Source organism: Xenopus tropicalis, chromosome 1, assembly GCF_000004195.4.
Source record: "Xenopus tropicalis strain Nigerian chromosome 1, UCB_Xtro_10.0, whole genome shotgun sequence".
In the NCBI taxonomy this organism is placed as follows: domain Eukaryota; kingdom Metazoa; phylum Chordata; class Amphibia; order Anura; family Pipidae; genus Xenopus; species Xenopus tropicalis.
In genome coordinates this window covers 43,584,824-43,607,152 of record NC_030677.2, presented here as the reverse complement: position 1 = coordinate 43,607,152, position 22,329 = coordinate 43,584,824, and the positions used below count along the sequence as shown (strand labels likewise).

The window sequence follows — 22,329 nt, the reverse complement described above, 5'->3', positions numbered from 1 at the left end:
TGCTGTACTATACCCAAATTCATGCACAGGCCCAGAATCTGTGGATTCTGGCAAATGCCAGGGGGGCTGCTGTAAGATGCCATAGACAGTCACTATTTATTCAGCTGGTGGAGGGCTGTTTGGGCCTCTGTATAATTAAAATGCCAGGCCTATTTTGAATCCCAGTTCGAACCTATTCATGCCACCCCTCTGCATACAGTGGCTGATCTAAAGGGCCCCATACAACGTGGAACCCAGGGCAATGGCCTCTTCTTTGCAAGACCTAAAAGGGTAACCATTTGCTGTTGTGTTATGACATCCACAAATGCTCCAAATGCTACTGCCCAAAGACAACTCTGGTCACAAGAAGGCTGTAGGTAAGCCCAAAGATAAAGTTCAGCATACTGTCCAATGCTGGAGGCAATTGAGCACATTAGAGGGCAGATTTATCATGCAATGTAAAAAATGGCACAACTTTGCTCCCCAAGATGCTTTCCCACTGGCAATAAAGTTCATGGCTGGCAGGAAAACATATGCAGCACGTTTCCTTGTGGAGCAATGTCAAAAAAATAATTTGGGGGTGGGGGGGGAAAGCATTTTGGGTTGATTAGTCGGCCATGGGAGAGAAGATTTATCCCCCTGTGTGCCAGTACCCTAAAGGGAAAGCAAAACAAAAGCGCCTATTGTCATTTTGTCCTTCCTAAACATTTCTGTTCAAGCCTTAAAAGCACAAAGGTCTACACTCCCCATATTTGCATTGCCAGCGCCATGATCACCAAGATACACAGAGAAATGAATACATTTAAAGTAAAGGCAAACTTTTCTATAAGTCAAACAAACAACCAAAACAAATCTGTTCTTTATCTGCCGGCGTCAGACAGTGAAGCGTTTTATGTGCTCTACAAAACTTCTCTGCGTACTGAAAAGATATCATTTTGTGTATAAAAAAAATTAAAAAGACATAAGAGACAAGCTAAAATGATGCTGTGCCTTTTATGTTATTTGTGAGAAATAAGGAGTACAAGACAAATGCAGCTGCTAATTGGAGCTATCATTTAGAAGCAGCCCCACTTTAAAACATTAAAAGGCTACTGTCATCTCAATATTTCCTTTACATATTTTATGTTCATTGTTTGGTATTTGCATGATAGCATGACAATTTTCTGTTACTAACTGTAGGTAATTTTCATAAAATTAATTAATTTAAACGGTCACTTGTTAAAGGGGCAGTAAACACCCCTTTTTCAGTATGAGCTGGTGCTGAGGTGAACATATTTCAGTAGGCAAAAAGTATCACTTTAGGGGGGGTTGTTATGTCAAATCAGAGCTTCCTGGTTCTGCAGAGCCAATCTGGGTTGAGGAGAAGTTAGTAAAACAAACTACTAGGGCATAGACAAGCCCACTGCATAATGAGCTGCTCCTTATCTTAAAGCCTAACAAAACACTGCAGCTTAGGCTTTGTTTACGCAAAGTGCAAATCTATAGAATTGCAAAGAGCGTATTTTGAAGTACCTGTAATGAATGGGATTTAACATGCAACTCACTACAGGGAAAAGTGTGGGAGAGAAATTGTGCTTGTGTACCTTACCCCTACTAAATTCCTTTAAAGGAAAAGGAAAGTCATTTTGGCATTTACTGTCAATAGATTTGCCACATTAGTTCCACCTAGAACACTTATTTATTCTGCAGAAAGCTTTATCATACCTGAGTAAAGAGCCAAAGAGCCCTAGAAGGTTTCTCTGATTGCAGCTGCCATTTTAGCTTGGTGTTCATAGCTTCCTGTTTGCAGTGTAGCCCTTATAGCTCAGATCACACATTCCTAAGGTTGGGGGGAGTGATTTTTATGAATTCTTAAGGAAGGGGGAGCAGGAGAGGGGAGAGAGGAGAGAACCGAGCAGACTCTGGCCGCGGGAATGAAGGATTTTTTTGCGAGAGGAAGTCAGATATCCAAAGAACATATTTACAAAAAAAGAGACAAGAAATCCTGTGTTTCTTTTGATAAATGACTCAGTGCAACATTACTGTAAGTGCTTATGACTGTATTAACATAGACCTTTCTGATAAAGCTTACTTAGTTTTTACCTTTCCTTCTCCTTTAAAGAACTTAACCTGTTTATAGTGTTAGGTGGGGGAGGGAATGAGTTTGCGGGTAACCATTAGTGCTTTATAATAGCAATTGATTCTTCTTGGTTATTTAATGTGCTTATTCTATGCAAAGGTATATATAGGTATATACTGCACCTTTAAGCTGTCAGCTTAAGGTCATCTCAACGGAGATCATTTGTGGTAACAATTAAAACGTGACTTGAAACCCCAAATCATCTGCCATTTCCCTTTGTAAAAACCTTTATATTTCTGTCAACCAAACCTTAAATGCTTAAAACCCTACAGGGATATAAGCAATGTGTGTCAGACAAGATCTACTGCAATGTAATAAAATAAAGATAGCATCCCAGCCATAAAGCAGAACATGTTTGTCACATGGTGAAGTAAAGGAAGGAGACTTAGCAAATGAAGTCACAAATCCCTATTCAAGCCCAAAAGTAACCACAGATTTGAAGTAAGAACTTTGCTCAGAACTAGGTTCTCTTTTTTAAGGTTTAATAATGTTGGAAATTGAAAGGAATTTTTCCATGGAGATAAAATGAACCTGACATGGGGTTTCCCCCCATTCTCCTAGACTGAAGTTACTGGAGAATTCTAATTTGCTTTTGTACCTTTGGGGGCAAGTTATGATATAAACATGGCTGGTACATTACCGTACCTACTCTAGGCAATAGGTAAAACATATTTTATGTACTGCACTGTTACTACATGTTCAGTAAATATGGTGGTCTTCTAATAAACAAATTCAGAAACATGTTTTTGTGTTTGGAATTTTCCAAACAGAATGTTACACGTGTGCTAATTACTTCCCAAGCTGAGCAGGCATAAACTGGGTACATGGAAATTGGAAAAAGAGGTAACTCGACAAGTTACATATCATAAATATTATATTTCCTAGATACTGTATGTTTAGATAATGAGATCGATGGAATTCCCAGCTGTTCATCTTCAGCGGAATCTGTGTTTGCTTTGTGCAGTTGCATATGTTTGCCGAGCGACGCAGACACACACCGCTCTGCTACTGAAGTCACTGTGATCACAGAGCAACCCCCAGAAATAATACTAGCCCTGGGCCTTCACTGCTGACCTTATGACTGATTGGCTGCTTAGAAACTGAACTACTACTGGCCAATTCTTTAGCGTAAAGGTCAACTTCTCAGAAAACGCAACTTTAGGCTTATGACACATATGAAATTTTAAAACAATCAGACAACAGCGGTTACAGGCGTAACCAGTCAGAAAGCCTTGATTTTGCGTCTGTCACGGTGCTTTTTAAAATGCCCCCTAAGGCTAACGCTACACTGGGCAGATTATCAACCTGCAGATAAATGCAGGCTGAGAATCAGCCCCTACGCTGGCATCATCCAGAGCGGATTTAGGCTCCAAAATACATACACGTTTTTGGTACTGAAATCTGCTCCATATGCTTAGACCCAGGGCAATGCAATGGCTCTGGGAGCAGGGACAGGGAAAAGCTGATGCCAGTGTAGGGGCTCAGTCCAGTCTGGCATTAGCCTAAATACCTGTCTCTGCTTCCCTTACAACAGCATGGCAGAAATTGGTGATAAGAGGCACCATTAAGAAGCACCGACTTTAGTCTTGCTAATTAGTGTCTGCTTATACGTTCCCATGCTTTTCTACAGGAATTAGCATCAGATGATTAAGTCGTTATGACTGCCACTGTTTACCTCTGTGGCGCCTAAAGCCTAAGGTACATCTTGGCATAAAACAATCCATGTTATTTGCTGCACAGTTGCACCTAGCTTTTGATCTGTTTAGCCTTCACCTCTGAGGCAACTATAAACACCATTGCACATTAATTTTCCACATATTTCCGACACAAACAAATTTGTATTCACTACTCAAACAAGGCTGAAAATATAATTTAATCCTTTCCAGTTTACTTCGGTTACACAACTGACAGCAGCAACTACTATCACGATGCCATCTTTTCAGAAGACAAAATAAGCTGATATTTTGCCGTTTCTCTGCTATGTACCAACGACATGAGTGACCTTTAAAAAAATGTGTTCATCTCGAAAGTGGCTCCGGACTGGCGAGAAACATTTAACACTTGGGTGTGCTTATGGGAATGGCATTTTAAAACCTTCTGTACCTTTCACACAAAAACTTTTCAGAGATTCACTGCTAAAAAGGAAACCTTAGACACATATATTACCCCAATACTTAACTCAAGGTGGAAAGGCTTACTGAAGGATTTCTCCTTACAGTTCCTTTTTAGTTTTCCATATACATCACATTATATCAGACATCCGTTAGCCATACCGACAAAGAGAAAAAGTCAGGTGAGTGCAGAGGACTTCTTGTCTTTGTCTGTATGAATCATAGCCTCACTGCACTAACCTGCCTAATAGTTTAGAATTTAGTGGTGAGCATAACTTTCCCTTTTTTACTTACTGTTACTGTTATAGTCATAGGTGGGATTGCGGAAGTTGCAGCCCAACAATTGCAACAGGAATTCCTGATATAGATACAGGTATGGAATCTATTTTCCGGAATGCTTGGAAGATGGGGTTTTCTGCATAATATATTATTCCATAATTTGGATCACCATAAACTTGCAAAAATAATTTAAACATGAAATAAACCCAATATGATTGTTTTGCCACCAATATGGATCCATGCAGATTAGTTACCATCAAGTACAATTATTCACTGAAAATAGCCTCTATGGAAGATGGCCTTCCTGTAATTCTGAGCTTTCTGGATTATAGGTTTCAGGATAAGGGATCACATACCCGTATAAAAAAATATCTTGTTAAGTAACAATATTTTCCTATAGTTCCTATCATTTTTCATCTTTTTCCCCCAGGCCCTTCACAAGCTAGTGAGCCCGGGCAAATGTACTACTTAAACTGCTCCTGAACCCATGTGACACCAGGCTAAGCATGCTTGTATAGTAGAATATGCCCCCGCGCAATTAGCCTTTCCAGCTCTTTTGTTATTCTAAAGAAGTTTATTTTGATGCTAACAGGGCATTAACACTCTGAAAGACAACTCTCTATACAGCTTAGTATGTTTGCCCCATGTCCCCCTGCTGAATGTGGGGGATCATTTGCACTTCAGAAAAGCCATTGTGCGGGTAAACTCTAAACACTCGTCTTAATGAAATTTATATGCAAATACATCTTCTATACCTTGACCCAATGACATCAACAAACATAAATACTTTGGTTAAATACACAATGAATTGCAAATGCATTTTTGTAAATACGTGTATGATTGGCTAATTGGGGCAGGGAAATCATCCCCCATTATTTAAATGTACAAAGAGAGACAGAATCAGTATGCCCACTTACATTAGGTTTCTTCCTACATGATACATTGTGGGTTTCAGGCTATATAAGGACAGGCCAGATGCTAGCAAGTGTTCATTCCTTCTAGTAACACATACATAAATACTCTGTCTAAACACTGCTGGATATTGTAAACCTTGCTTTGTATTAATCTCCCTTAATAAGGCATATTATGTAGATGTATTCTTCTTTGTCAAGATAATAGCTGTATGGCATTAAATATGACCTGCTGTGAATTATTAGAAAATTAAAATTACTGGAGGGTCCTTCCTACCTCTTATATAATGGATGCTAACACACCATGTACTCCCTATATACCCAATAACAGCAGGGTTACAGATTGTAAATCCTTGACTTGTGCCATTATATATTTTAGTTGGGGTTATGGTTACCACTAGAGATGAGCAAAAGATAGTAATAAAATGTGGCGTTTCACCCCTGAAAATCATTTTGCAAATGGAAAGACGGAAACACTAGGGAAAAAGGGGGAAATGTCGACTGCCAGTAAAGTGACACACTGGAACAAAGAGACAGAAAAGACAGACTTGAAAACGAAAGTCAAATGGGGTTATGTAATAAAAGACACTAAGTTTGCCCAGGAACAGTAACCCATAGCAACGAATCAGCAGGCAGCATTTACTGGTCACCTGTTTCAAAGCAAATACCTTATTGGTTGCTATGGGTTACTGGACAAACTGAGTGCCTTTATTACATATGGGGGATTGGACAATAAGTAAGCAGAGAGCAATGGCTGTAATGTACTTTAGAACAAAACTGAAATTTCTGGTGTCTAAATTAAATATTGCAGCAAAGCATTTGCTTGATTTAGTGGTGAACTAGAAACCACAAGTGGTGGAGCACTAAACCTGATGGACCAACTCCGTTTGTTGGGATATTCCTAAACAATACCTGTGGAACTGATTGTGTAATAATGATGAGGCCCATCAAATAAGTTTTATGCCCTCCTCTCTGCCCAAGGTCCTTAAACGTGTTTGGATCATTTTCAAGCGGAAGTGAAGCCCCAAAATAACAATGCTTCTGATAGTCTGACACCATAGGGTTGCACAAGTGTGGAACTATGTACAGCACACAAACAACCGGGGGTCATTTATAAACACTGGACAAATTTGCATCTGGGCAGTAACTCATGGCAACCAATCAGATGATTGCTTTCAGTGTTCAACCTGCAGCTGGCTGGAAAAATCTAACCACTAATTGTTAGCTATGGGTTACTGCCCAGGTGCAATTTTGCCAGTGTTTATAAATAAACCCTGAGTACTCCTCTAGGGAGGAAAGCAGAAGGGCATATGTGCCTCACACAACCCATGGCACCAGAATGTGCAAGTTGTAATGCCTAGACTTGATTGAGAGTGATCAACAGCAGCCCTTCACTATATTAAGTTTGACAGATCTTGAGCTTCTATGATACTGATGAATGTAAAGTACCTTCATGTTGATGGTGAGGAGCACACTATACAGTGCAGGCAACCTTCTGAGTGTTGATGATCCAGGAAGAGCAAGTAGCTATGTCATAACGTGGTTCCACTTATCCCCCAGGTGTGTTTATTAACAAATTAAGTAGAGCCCCACTGGCTAAACAGTTAACTATTTACACTTACCTGTTTTAGGGTTGATTGCAAAAAATCCTTGAGGGTTGCCAGTAGAGATTTTATATGTTAACTTGTCACTGGAAATGGAGTCTGGATCAAAGGCATTGATTTGCACAACAGATACATCCTTTGCAGAGTTTTCCATGACTTCAGGGTAGTATACAGGTTCCACTGTCTGGGGGGCATTATCATTAACATCTTCTATTTCAATGTATATTTGAATGAAGGATGAAAGGGGAACGACACCCCTATCTGTTGCATAGACGGTCAGCCAATAATGGGAAGTGGTTTCACGGTCAAGATTATCTGCAGTCCGGATAGTACCTAGAAATATACAAATTTACATTCATAAATCTAGGTCAAATGAATGAGAAAGGCTAGTCAAGCTGTTGACAGTATATATTATACATAAATATATTGCAACATTTCTTCCGTTATGAAAACAAACCAGTTATGATGATATTATAGATCCGTTCAAGTAACCCAAAGCAACAAATCAGCAGGAAGAAGTCTACTAGTTTAGTTCTATGGTGCGTTGGGTTCTTTAACCAATGGTTCAGAAGCCAGAGTTCCCTTCAAACCTATACATATATACACAAATGAGTTTTGTCAAGATCCCATAACCTCAAAAGTGGCAGCACAACGGTGGTATATATAAAAATACATTTTAAAACAAATTAAAAAAAACAAAGACATTAGTCAAAGAAAGCAATGCTAAGCCAAATAGCTTAGCTGCCAATCCAATATTAAAACCCAAAATGGGCACGAGGTACACTACCCACTACTGATCTGTCACTAATAATAACTATATCTACCCTTTTGTTTGCTTGACGCGACATCACAAAACAACTACTACTACTACCTGAATATGATTCCCTCCCTAGGCTGCCGTACTATTGCCTAGGTGCAACAGCCCTATGCTGGCAAATCTATGCCCCTGGATTTGAGGCTCTGGTTATTAAGCTTAAGGCACAAAGGCTCAGCATGCTCAGTTCATTCTTGCACAGGGCCAAATCTATACTGAACTGATCATTCAGTCCCATTGGCTGCTCTGATAAACAAAAAATGATACAAACATAAGCAGTGGTTTATCCCAAGCAGCAAATATTTTTTTAAATGACTGAAAACTGTTACACTAAAATCATTTGTGAAGCTAACAAAATACTGCTTGGTATTAGAGAGATTTGAGCTAGTTCCCCCGGATTAAAAAGCCTACGGATGTTTAAAAGCCTTCAAAGGCTAAGAATTAAGCAATAACTGTTTGATTTCTGGTACCTGGGACAGGAAGATAAAGAGCTTATGAAAGTACATACAAAGAGCTCAAACATATCTGCAAGGGCTGCACGAGCAGCAGGGGGGGTCTCAAAGCACTGGGACAATGTGTAGGAGGTATGGGTGCCCCGACACACTATTTCTAAGCACAAGGCAACTCATTAGGCGCATTTCACTTTTCATAATATAATGACAATAGCTTGAAAAACAAATCAGACTCTTAAAAGTAGCCAGGCCTATTCCAATCATAGGGCTCTCAACCTATAATTCAGCTATAGCTCTAGGGCAGTGATCCCCAACCAGTGGCTCAGGGACAACATGTTGCTCCCCAACCCCTTGGGTGTTGCTCTCAGTGCCCCCAAAACCAGGTAGCTATTGTTGAATTCCTGACTTGGGGGCAAGTTTTGGTTGAATAAAAACAAGATTTACTACCAAATAAAGCCCCTGTAAGCTGATAGTGTGCATAGGGGCTCCCTAATAGCCAACCTTAGCCCTTATTTGGCACTTCCATAAACTTTTATGGTGCTTGTGTTGCTCCCCAAGTCTTTTTACATTTGATTGTGGCTCATGAGTAAGAAAGTTTGGGGATCCTTGCTCTAGGCAGATGCTGGGAGTTGTATTTTAATAACACTAGGTGGTTTCTATGATGGGAAGCCTTGCTTTAAAGCATTGAATTAATTTAGCTCATTGGTTCATCAAATCCACTATGCACAGATTTTAAGAGGATTTAACCAAAGTTCTTTGAGGAGCACTACTGTGCAGGGGCCCAAGGGTTAACTGAACATGCAGATGGCCAAAGGGAATCCATCTGTATATGGAGGGCTCATTGTACTCTGTATAGAGCTGATACCCTACAGCCCAGGAAAGCTCTCCCAGTACCACTGTCATATAGATTTAGGTCACACTGCCAATCCAGCATTGTCCCAGTCTTCTCACTCAGTTATACTACATAACAATGCTTCCCTTTGTAGAGTCTATGTCCCCTTTAAAGATAAATCAAAAGCACGATGCTTTAAAAATTGCCAGCAACGCAAACTACAGGATAACAGGAAGTGATGATGCAATTAGGAACTATCTACTGAAGCTGCACCTCAATTCACTGGGTTAATTCCAGTCCAACAAACCTTTTCAGAGGGAAAAAAAAAATCAGTCGGCCTATTTTTCTTTTTTGGTGAGGGGTAATATGAGAGGAAGTAAATTTGTCAATCAGTGCTGTAGGGGCACAGGTTCTTAATACCCTTAAAACATATATATATATACATACACACACACACATATCACACAATGAGAAATGAGAAACCTTACATCCGATTCCAGAACAGCCTGTAGTTCAGATGATAGTATAAAAGTATACTCACATCTGCCTCAAGATAAGCGACCTAGGGGGCGCTCATGTTATGTCTGTGCAGTGCTAGAGGCAGGGAGCAACACTATGTTATGAATTGCTTGGGGGCCACAATGCATCATGAAATGCTTGGGGACCACAATGTGCCATGAAATAATTGGGGGCACAGCGTTTCATGAATTGCTTGGAGACCACAGAGTGTCTCATGTAAAATGCTGGTGCACCCAGAGCTTCTTTAACCCTGATGCTGCCATTCCAATCAGGGGTGTATTTTTGCTAAATTGGGGGTAACAAGCTTGTCCTGGCCAAACTGCTGACTGCATCCCACTTTCCATTTTCCAAATGTTAGGAGATCTATAAGGAAAGCTGATTTCTTTCTAAAATGGGAAATACTGGTTTGCAATTAACACACCAAGCAATAATTTTATCTAATATAATATTTTTTTTTACAACAAAAAGTAGCGAAGTATAGGGTAATGTTCCAGACGCAGATATCTCTTGCTATTGTCATATTACTGGAAAAGGAATATAATTACAGAGAAATGTTAGTAAGGTGGCATTCTCCTTCCACTGAACAATTTTCTATTGTGACACTTTTTTGTTGAGTGTTAAGCAAATGGATTGTGACTTTGAGTCTAGCAAGGAGCTAGTAGTTTTCCGGTGCTTGGAGCTGGAAATGCAGTGAGCTTTCAACAATCAGCTTGACATACAATTAAATGCATCTTCAGTGATTTTCTAATCTCAGAAAGAGGTTATGTAGCTAATTTATAAATTGGGATGAACCCAACCCAGAATTACAGAATATTTTAATTTTGACAGATTTAATTTGGTATATGGCCAAATTGTTTATAAAGAATTTTGAATTCGGAGGAATCAGTCTGATCTAATTGTCTGGCCCTAGGACACGGTAAGCCATAGATGGCCAATACAAAGCAAAACCTTAACCCGCACAAAACCTGCAAAATGGTGCCACTGTAGAACCCACACTCAACCGATACCCGCATTTTTCTGCTCTGTACGCTACTTCTGCATGCACCTTAGGTTCAAAGTGAGGGAAACTTCTGCAGCAGAGGAAGAGTGTACCTGCACCCAACTAAACTCGCAATAGTCACCCAACTAACCACCCTAACCTGCCTGACCTAAGAGTAAACCCCCAGGTCCCAGGGGTTAACTAGCACATAAGAAAATCACAACCTACATGGTCTTCAGTTTACGATCTAGTTCCCTTGTCCTTAGTACAAACTTATAAAATGGGTAGGCCTGTACCCACTTTTCAGTTCTGTTACACTGCTGAACTAATTCATACAAAAAAAGCAAAAAGAAAGTGAAGCAAGGTATGATTGTGCAACTAGAGTTAAAATTTTCTCATGGCACCATAAGCATAATTAGTAACCTGAAAAAACAAATGAATGCATTATCTTTTTCCTTTCCTGAATTGGCAAGGAAATAAACACAAAAGTCATTATTCAGGTAATTTTGCATGTCACAGCCAGTTCTATGGCTGATTAGTTTTTCCTATCCCGTGATCATAAACAGGGGGAAATGTGCAGGCAGGAGTTACCAGCAAGAATACAGATTTATATTCATTGAAAGAAACCCATCACAAGTAATGTATTCCTATATAGAAAAACTAATAGTATTGCAATGACAACTAAAATACCACATTTAAATAGCTTATGGTAACAGTACAGGTATGGGATCTGTTAATGGGAATGCTTAGGACCTGGGGGTTTCCAGATAAGGATTTTTTCCATTATTTCTAAAGTCTATTAAAAAACATGAAATAAACCCAATAGGGTAGTTTTGCTACCAATATGGATTCATGCAGCTTAGTTACCATCAAGTACAAGGTACTGTTTTATTATTACTGAGAAAAAGAAAATTGGAAAGGAAAAAAAAAATTTTAGATGGTTAAAATGGGAGGTAGTCATACTGTAAGTTGGCGCCTTCTGTACTGTATATCAGTTTTCCATAAAAGAGATTTCATACTATAGTAATGATTGTTTTCTCCATATATTTCATACACTGAGCTTGCACCCTTTACATCCCTTATATTTCCAGGTCTGCTTATGTGTCAGGGGTAGCACCTTTGTCAGATTAAGGGCCACCCATAGAAGTGTAGCATGGGATAGTGCAAATGCTCTGTGCACGCAATGAGTTTAATGTTTGGCCTCACAGTTCCCCATCTGATGAAAGATATGTCCTTATTTAAGAGCAGAAAATGATCGCTTTAATCCTCCCAGGAGCACAAGGGAGCCACATTCCTTCTTTATATATGAATTGCTTGTGCATTCCCTACTAATAATGGAACAGTGCTGTGAAATATGTACCCAAGTGTTCTATAATAAGGAGTTTTATTTGATCTCACAAGCAGGGCCCTCTGATCTCTTTGTCCCTACATGTTCCATTATTAGTTCTTTGCTCCCAGCACATTGCACTGTGCTATGGATAACACTGGTACTTAACATATAAACAGCATTTCTTTCATCTAAACTTTATTGCACATGGTTTTACTAAGTGTGAAAACCACTATTTACTGCTTCACACGTAGGAACTTCCCAGAGCAATACATTTTTACCCTAAAAAATATTTTTGTTAGGATACAGGACATACTATAAATTAATCACAGCCATCATTCACTTTTGTAAAAAAAAAAAAAAAAAAAGGATATTTTTGCCTTTCTGTTCTGCCTCCACACAGTAAAGTAATTTGATAATCTGAACAGAGAGGCCAAATATATATCATAATTATTATTTATAATAAATACACTGTCTGCACCTCGTTTACTAGTATTTCATTTAGTACTCTTTACTGGTTACTAGCAGGATGATCGGAAATCAAGCTATTTTACCACATACATGGATGGTCAGATTGCACTGTCCAAATGAATGGTCCATGGCTTGATCAAACTGCTTCAGTAAATTATACCCCGACCCCTTTGGGCATGGGCGGTGACAAAGGGCAGCCCATCTTGTAGATTGTAAGCTCTCTTGTAGATTGTAAGCTCTTTTGGGCAGGGCCCTCTTCACCTCTTGTATCGGTTATTGATTGCTTTATATGTAACTCTGTATGTCCAATGTATGAAACCCACTTATTGTACAGCGCTGCGGAATATGTTGGCGCTTTATAAATAAATGTTAATAATAATAATAATAATAATGATGTAGAAAGGGTGGGGTTAGGAGGTGGAGGTATGACATCAAGGATGTCACAAGGAGGATCAGGGAAGAGAAAGAATACATTTCATGGAGGTTCTGGGTGGATCATGGGCTTAAGAGGGTAGGCCAGCACCTGAACTTCAGGTTAATACAAATTTGCTGGCAACTACCTAGCAACCCTACCCCTTGGCTTCCACCATGAGGTTACCAAATTGCTCAGCCACTAGTGACAGTGGGACAAAAGTACAACCAAAGATCAGCTTTATAGCCCCGCAGGTTCTACCATAGTGAATGGGGCATGTAAAATGGTGACACTTTGCTGCCAAGGTGCTAACTTTTACCTAACACCAAGGGGCTGATTTACTAAGACACGATTTCTAATCCGAATTGGAAAAACTCCGATTGGAAACAAACATTTTGCGACTTTTTCGTATTTTTTGCGATTTTTTTCGGCGTCTTTACGATTTTTGCGAAAAAACGCGAGTTTTTCGTAGCCATTATGAAAGTGGCGCAAAGTCGTGATTTTTCGTAGCGTTAAAACTTGCGCGCAAAGTCGCGCCTTTTTCGTAGCGTTAAAACTTAAAAGGCGCGACTTTGCGCACAAGTTTTAACGCTACGAAAAAATCGCGACTTTGCGCAACTTTCGTAATGGCTACGAAAACCTCGCGTTTTTGCGCAAAAATCGTAAAGACGCCGGAAAAAATCGCAAAAAATACGAAAAAATCGCAAAATACCGATCATTACGAAAAAACCGCAATCGGACGCATTCGGCCCGTTCGTGGGTTAGTAAATGTGCCCCCAAGAGTTTAATAAAAGTTTTTATTTTATTTTACTTTTATACCCAATTTCGTAATATGCAGGATTCTCCTAGCCTACCGGAATGTATTCTTTATAAGGCAGCGCACACCCAATATATATTTTTTGCATGGGAGCACAAAACATCCATAAGCATGTAATAAAGATCATGGCACGCATAATGATGATTATATAGCTGCAGAGCAAAAGCCCTTAACTCGCGCAACAATTTGTTCCAAGAAATTGGTTTGGAGAAGTAAGATCCATTAACTTATTCGGTTCCACGCCATGCACCGCAAATGGCTGCGGCTAAGGAAAAGGTGTTAAGCTGAAAATCCTTTCTCACAGCCCTGCTGTATGCTACAATGAACATTATTTAGGGAACAAACTGAACATTTGTTAATCATTAAACAGCGGACTACAGACTTGCAAAGCGTTGCCACACAGGAATCCAGTGCTGATCTGTCTTGTGTATATCATTGAGTACAGACAAATACACACAAGGCGGTATCCATGTGAATAAACCTTCTCACACCAAATACAAATGACAGATTGCTGAAATAAAAAGATACACATGAAGCCAACATTCAGATGTTTAATATATGAAGCTTTGCTGCGGAGACCTGAAGCTCTGCATGTGCTGTGTTTAAAGGGCAAATATACCCAGAATTGTGCTTAGTACAGGGGAATACATACTGTATATGGCGTTAAGGATTAATCTGAACAGGTTATGAGAACATTTAGGGAGCTATTGTTGCTGGATAGGGTGAAATACTCAGCCACATTTGACTGCTCACATGGCAATAATACACGTGGACTGCCAGGATCCTTATTCCATAACTTTCTGTAAAGGTTTTACAAAACACACTACAGGAAGCCTACTGACGGTTATACAGGAGAATGAGGCCATCAAGCCTTAGGACAATGACCATAAAGCTCACAAGCACACTGTACTATTTACACAAGACACCCTTGTGTCATTTGCTATAAAAAGCAGGAAGGGGAGCCCTCTTTGAAAGGTTTCAGTTGGCTCCTTTTCTTCATGGGTCAGTAAGGCAGATGTGCCAAATTCACACAGTCCTCCTTAACCATGCATATCATAATGTAGTGTCCTTGTCCATGCTCCACACCTAAGGCAGAAGAGCATTTCAACATCTCCCTATTAACTACATCTCCGCAAGGCTGGAGAAGGAAAAATATGCATATGCTAATTCAAAACCTATATATTTCCAGTTCAATTATTTGCAGCTCCTTCTATAATTAATGTATGCTTGCTTTGCCATTCAGCTTGCTTTACAAGGGATAAGAATCATAAGAGATGTAAGTTGAGAGATGAAGGGCTGCAGAGAAGATTGTAATCAGCTCAGACATTTTTTTTTAGGGGGAAATTCCATTTTCCAGCACATTAGTGGAGTCCATAATACTAACCTGTCTTAGTAAGCTAAATATATAAATTGTTCTGTAGACTTATAACACTTTTTCAGAAGCCAAAGAACAGGACATTGTAATGACAAGCAAGGGCAAAGAGCAAGATCATTGCTTCCTTATCTAATAAAACTGAGATAAAAGCCTTCCTTTTATTACAGGAAGGAGACAGTAGAGGTTGGCCAGTCACCACTCAATTTAGCCTTGTGCCCTACGAACAGGAGATAACAATCCTGCACCAACTGGTGGGAATCCACAGACACCTTCCTGTACTGTAATTCTTCTGGACAGAGTGGCATACATATGGAATTCTACAATGGAATGTTCTGTCTGTCCCCATGTATTTCACATGCAGAGGTCAGTAGAGCAATCTACCAAAAATAATTATTGACAAGAGAATTACAAGGTCACATCCATGCTAACTCATTAACAACAATGTAATCTAACAATGTAGTTTAATGCCAGCGCTTCTGTGCCCTCTCTGCACCTAGGAATGAAACTTCTAGTATAAAATAATACACTTTGGGGGACTAATATGAAATGCTTATAAATGCAAAGTCTCCGCAAATAAGAAATGGCTATTGCTTGGAGATTCCAGCAATAGCATCTAATAGCGGCTAGAAATGTAACTGTCTCTACACTAATGAAAACACTTTGTCTAGTCTGGTACGACATGAAATGAGACACTAAAGTTACAAAGCAAGCACTGTTTCTCATGGTCCCTACAGCCCCTTTTCTAATATTTACTCATTCTGCCAGCAGGGAACACAACTGGGCATAAAAAAAAAAGACATTGTATAGCACTGTCGATAGCCAAGACTGTGCCTATATAAATGTCCCAATGAATTGGAGCCTGGCATTGGTGATCAGATAATATGTAACAACAATCTCTTCAGATCCTTGAAAATTGCTTTCAATGGCAAGTTTGCAAGCTGGAGTCCTGAATCAGAGTGTGAACATCAGATCTGCAAGGCCAAGTGAATGGCAGACATGCTGATCTAATGACAAACAAGAGCACTAACGTCTGGTGAAACATGGCATCACAGTTACTTATGCACGCTTCCTTCACAAATCCAGTGCTGTTACTCGATCTGGGATTAGAATACATCTAAGCACTGGGACTGATGAGACATGGTGGAAGCCATCCACACTCATCCTACAGATAAGCAGAAGCCCCTCAAGAGGGTCGTGTAAGATCATCATAGAGGAATTCTTGTGCTTTTATGGAGCTGCCAACAACAACAACAAAAAAAGAAGAAATACTTGTACAGCAATATCAATGCTGCAATGTAGAGGATTGTGTGCCTGGTTTTTAAGTGAGGGTTATTTTTATTCAAAGATCGCAAACCCTTGTCAATACAATTGACAGTGTATGTAGAAAATGTGTTTTTAGAGCATTATAGCAAACCTTTAATATAGCCATTTTAGATAATTCACTTAAAATACACTATATGAAAGCCAAGAGTTTATGGACACTTGCCTGTCCAACACTTTTTTCCAGAACCAAGGGTATTAATAACGTTGATCCTCTCTTTACCCTCTACTCCTCTTAAAAGGCTTTCCACTATTTTTCCACTATTTTCCTCTTAAAAGGCTTTCCACACATTGTTGGATGGGATTTGCTTCCATTAAAACTTGCTGATAAAAAGTGCAATAAGTTTAGCAAAATGCTAGCCTTGAAATCCAAAGAACACAAAAACCACATAGTTAAAATAAAATCATCAAATGGGCAGACCTCAGACTCCTCCAAAGATAGACAAAAGATCTTGACATATTTTAATAAACAACTATATCAGATAATTAATTGTACTTCAACATACTACACACCATACTACAGACAGCCAATATAAGCCGGGGTGACCAGAATGTGTACAAGCTATGGAACAGGACATGTCTATTATAGAATTAGAACAAGCTATAAAAAATCTGTCAGGTAAATGCCCAGATGGTTTCTCAATGGGTTTTTTCACTTAAATCACATATTATGGCTCAACCTAACTAAAGCGTTTAATGAAATAAAAAGAGCACACTCTTGGTCTCCATGCTCATTGGAAGCTCATATTAGCCTCATTTTAAAAAAGGAGAAAGACCCCACCTCACCCACTAGTTACAGACCTATATTATTGATAAACAATGATATCAAGCTACTGGCCAATTAATTACTGTTCTATCATTTAAGACATCAGAGAGGACATTAATATTTGGTTCAAAAAATCACTATCATGGTTTGATAGAATAAATACCCTTAAAATGTTCTTGTTGTTGAACATATTTCAGACTCTCCCTATTAAACCTCAATCTGATTTTTTCCTACAATAAGAAACAACCCCAGATTTGGCTACCTACCTTCCATCACTCCAAATGGTGGAATCAGCCAAATTATTAATTATATCTTCAAGAATGTGTCTTACAACATATTCTAGATTGGACTTATCATGAACACGTCAAAGACTGGATAACCATTGAACAGTCATATGTCACACGACCTTTAGGGTAAAGACAAATAGAGCAACTTAGTAGCAGCTACGTGTGATCACCACACCGCAAATGCATCCCACCGGCGGTTTACATTCTAGCCGGTGGGATGGTAGTTCGGGGAGATTAGTCGCCCGGGACAAGGAAGATTTGTTGCGGGCGACTAATCTCCCCGTATGTCACGGCCCTTAGGGTAAGAATCCATGGAGCGGCTGTGTCACCTGCTGTAATCTGAAGTCGTGCAAAGTTTCCTCCTTCAGACAACTTTGCACGACTTCGGAAAACTGATACAAAGGGCTTTCCACCAGTGACTCCAATTGTTGCCATTGGAAATCTTTTTCAGAGTGCTTTGTCGTCTGCGATAGTAAAGATCTATTGTGGGTGACACAACCACTCCGTAGGTTTTTACCCTATAAAATCAACTCCAACTCTTTATACCCTGACACAGCAGACTGCGGAAGGATAACAACAAAGGGACACATTTCTTCCCTAGGCTTGAGACTGAGATTAGGTTTTGAGCAATGTTAGTGTTATATCCTGATCATAATAAGTAGTTCTTCTTCTGATTTGTTCTTGTATAATGTGCTTGTGAATGTGTAACCAATGCCAAAATTGAGAGTTGGAACCTTTGTTAAACCTTAATGAATAGTAGGCCTGTCTCAAATCGGCATTCTGGTTCATCCCAAAGGAGTTCTGTTGGGTTGAGGTTAAGGGCCACTCAAGTTCTTTCAATCACATTTAAGCCCTTTATGGTGCTATTAACAAGAAAGGGTGTCTCCAAAATTTTTGCCAAAAAAAGTAAGATGCACATAATTGTCAAAAATATCTGCAATAACGGCTGTGGCTTAGATAGCCTATTCTAATAACTAGAGGGGGTGTCTACATACATGCAAGAAGTGAATACATTATTTTTGAGGTACAGTACATTTTGACTTGGCATATACTAATGATCCTGTTTTTATTCTGTAACCTTTATTTGTTAAATTATTGTAAGACCCCTGTTATAAATTAGTGTAAATTACTGAAAAACTTGCAGGCAATATGTGAATATATGACTGCTAAAATCTGCATCTAGGGATGAATTAGGTGGTTTTATTTTACATGACTTTCTTTAGAAAAAAAAATGAGATAAAAAATAAACAAACACAATCACAGTATTGAATGAATTGTAGCCATTCCAACATCAAACCCTAAACTCAACTCCTAAAACAGTCTTCAAAGAAAAGTTAACCCACTACTTAATTATTTTCTAAGCCCTTTGCCTGTGACCCAAACAGGCACCCTTTAAACCACAGCAGATGTCCCACTTTTAAACAAACCTTCAATTCAAAAGGCCCTCAACCCCAAATGAGCAGTGACCTTGATTGGTGTTTTGATTTGGATTCCTTGAAGTTTCCCTATCATTCCATGGCCATTACCTACATCATATTGTGCTGCTACAGGATCATTTATAAATCCTGTAAAATGCAGCGCAGATCACAGGGTATCCCTATGCTTTCGACACCTGAAACCTTCCATTCAGAACCTGATGGGGCAGCTGATTAAACAGAGTTTACAATAAAGTTATGACAAAAAAGAAAGGGAGGAGACAAAGCGGCGTTTATTTACCTGTCAGGCTGCTTTAATCAGCAGGATGTACAAAAATGCTGAGACTGTTTCAGCAAATTCCCAGCCTGCTGCAGAACAAACATGTTTCTTTAACATCAAAGCGTTCAATGGCAATCACACAGAGCTATGGGATTTAAACGCTGATAAAGGTACAACAGTATAAACACAGGCTACATATTTAAAAAGATTTAAAAAAATGTATTTGATCAGAACACTAGGGATCATTTCCTGCTGACAGCAGTAGCGCTCACTCAGCCCACCACTCACTGCCCCAAAATATATAAAGTTCCAAGATTTATTTCTGACTTGATAAACCTGCAACCTTCTGCTTCTTTATGTCTGAATCTACCTTATATAAACTTGCATTAAAGCCTGTACAACAGCATGATAATCTCAAGCTGAAAGTTTAAAGGAACAAGCAATACCAAACATTAGGAGCTGTGACAAACGAGGAGATTAGTCGCCACACGACAAATGTCCCCAAAATGCCATCCCACTGGCTAGAATGTAAATCGCTGGTGGGATGGCATACGTGGTGCCGCGATTTGCCGAAGTCACATAACTTTCCTCTCAATGCAACTTACGTGACTTCGGCAAATCGCGACGCCATCCCACCGGCGATTTACATTCTAGCCAGTGGGATGGCATTTCGGCGAGATTAGTCACCCGTGACAATGGAGATTTGTCACGAGGCGACTAATCTCCCTGTGTGTTACAGCCCTTATAGATCTGTAAAGCAGAGGGACTTTGTGACACTAGCCTTAAAGTAGGTAAAGGAGAAAAGACACAGGTTACATAGCAGATAACAGATAAGCTCTATTGATTAGAATGAAATTCTACAGAGTTTATCTGTTATCTGCTATGTAACCTGTGTCTTTTCTCATGTTTTCAGACTGAATGGCTGCCCCCGTGGCTACACAGCAGGGTATTTATATAAACAATAGTAGTTTCTGAAGCAGTGCAGGGCAACAGTAAATTATATTTTAATTACCTTAAAATATTTAATGTGTGGTGTTACTGGTTACTGGAATACCCTTGGTGACTTTGAGCTATGGAATGTTGAACTACACCTAAGTACCTTTTAATTCTATCCTTGTTATATACATAAATCAAGATGCCGATATGGTCCTTATATGTGAAGCAAGTTATAAAATCCTAGTGGTTACCTGCTTGGATTTTTGGCCAGATATTAGTCAGTGAGGCTATCAGTTTGGCCCCATACATGGTCAATAAGATATGAATAGGCTACACTCCAAAGTTTCTTAAGTGCTGTTCCCAACCTGTGTGTTAACATGCAATAATTAATGGACGTTCTAAGTTTTATTGCCAAGCTTTTCCCTGAGAACAGTCATAAAGGCAAAATGTAGACAAGCTGCCACTTGTGACGTCTCCCCCAGGGCTTCCTGTGCTTTGGATTTTAATCCAGGATCCATACAGTGTTCCCCTAATTTTAGCCCTGCAATGTTCTGGCCTTTTATCTATGATCTGAATGCCTGTGAGAGCTGCAGCGCTGTTGCATTCACCCTCATCCCATTTTACTGAATATAAAACAACTGCAGGACAAATGATTTTCATTCTGAAAGGAGAAAATGAGGAAAAAAAAAAAGAGACAAAAAAATCTTTTTTGTCAAGAGACACGTCCTGATACTGCTCAGTTAGATGCCTCATTGGCCAGTCACATGCAGAAACTAATTGTAACAGGGCTAAAAATACAGAGTAGAGCTGGGCTGCGCAAATGAAATAGAAAACGCTGCATCAGGATTTTTTTCTTTTATTCCACGTCCCCACTGTTATATTCAAGGTGCTCTCTATAAGAATAAATGTGTTGTATGAACATGAAAATTGATACATATGCTACATATATGCCAAACCTCAGTGCAGGTTACCAGTAATAATACAGAGGAAGTCTGCAAAGTGAGTTAGTAATGCCCTTATAAAAACTAGGAATGCCATGCCACTGGAATATCAATCATTTTTCTCATACTGCTTCTATTAGAAAATAATAGAGAGACATAAAAATGGTTAATGGGATAGTTCTAACAAGGCTATTAAAGGAACAACTCTTATCTAAATAAATGGTTTATAATACAGCAGTCAGCATATGGCTTTGTGCCACTAAAATCCCCAGACTTTATTTATCAGCACAGGTATCACCCAGCTAGTGATAATACACCCTAACAAAAGACTGGCACACTTAAAAGAAGCTAAAACTGCACGTTGCCATTGGATTGATATACAATCTATTTATAAGCAGCCATTTCTAGCAACGTACAAGTAGTGCAGAGTGACAACCACCTAACAATTCAGAGCACCCTCCATATTTAATTAGCAGCTAATCCTTTCCCCAAAAAAGAGGAAAGTGCCAACCTTTCACCATAACTATAATTATGCCCAACAAGTAGGTGGCTTTTACTACAGAAAAGTTTGCTTCATTATGCGGAAAAGCACTTCATTAATTATCCAGCTGATGGTAAACATGATTTATGGACAGCCACTGCAGAGATAATAATTACTTTTCATTTTATTCATATAATGTGAACACAACAGAGCCTCACACTCTGTTTCTTGTGCAGCTTCAACTGAGAATGCCGCATTACACTGCTACACAACAAATTATGGCTCAGAGGGCCATGGTAGCTGTACCGACCCAAGTGGAAAGCACCTAATCCAACTGGTGGCATATGGGCAGGGCATGCTTTGTTTGGTGCTGTTTGGTCCTAAAAGGACCTGTATCTACTCTGCCTGCTACTGTTATGATGTGTGTACTTATTTCCATTCACTGTCTTTTCTCATTCCATAAAAACAGAAGTTATAATGAATAAAAATGCATTATAATGCATGAAACTACATGGGAAATATGCAGTTTGGGCTAGTTTAGTGACCCAGCTGGTAAAATGATTAGAAATGGGTTAGTTTGGCTGGACACCATAAAGTAAAGTTAAACTATGTCCCCTGTGCCACTGGGTCAACCCTCTTCTGGCATCTTGATCAGGGATCATAACACAATTGGAGGGCTATGGGTTGTGAGAAGAAAGCTTATGGCCAACCAGCCATAAGGGCAGGTTAGAAATAAAAATATAAGCTAAGCCAGTAAAACATTTAACAAGAGTAGGAGTAAAAATCTAAAGGAAAAATACAATCACCATTTTAGTTTCGTATTATACCAACAATAATATAACCATAGAAGGTACAGAGGGTATTTTAAACACAGAAAACAAGGAATGCCGACTTCCATAGGC

The 22,329-nt window shown here is 39.3% G+C and overlaps 1 protein-coding gene across 8 annotated transcripts in view; it reads right to left on the bottom strand.

The window, feature by feature from the left end:
* fat1 (FAT atypical cadherin 1) overlaps positions 1-22,329 on the bottom strand; it is a 137,278-nt gene that overhangs the window by 72,592 nt on the left and 42,357 nt on the right. For all 8 annotated transcript variants that reach the window (XR_208254.4, XM_004911187.4, XM_018095676.2 and 5 more), the window contains one exon: positions 7,022-7,336. Coding sequence is in view for 7 of the 8 variants with exons in the window: in XM_004911187.4 (XP_004911244.1) it covers positions 7,022-7,336 (315 nt within the window). In the remaining variant the exon portion in view is untranslated. The remainder of the gene's footprint in view (positions 1-7,021; positions 7,337-22,329) is intronic.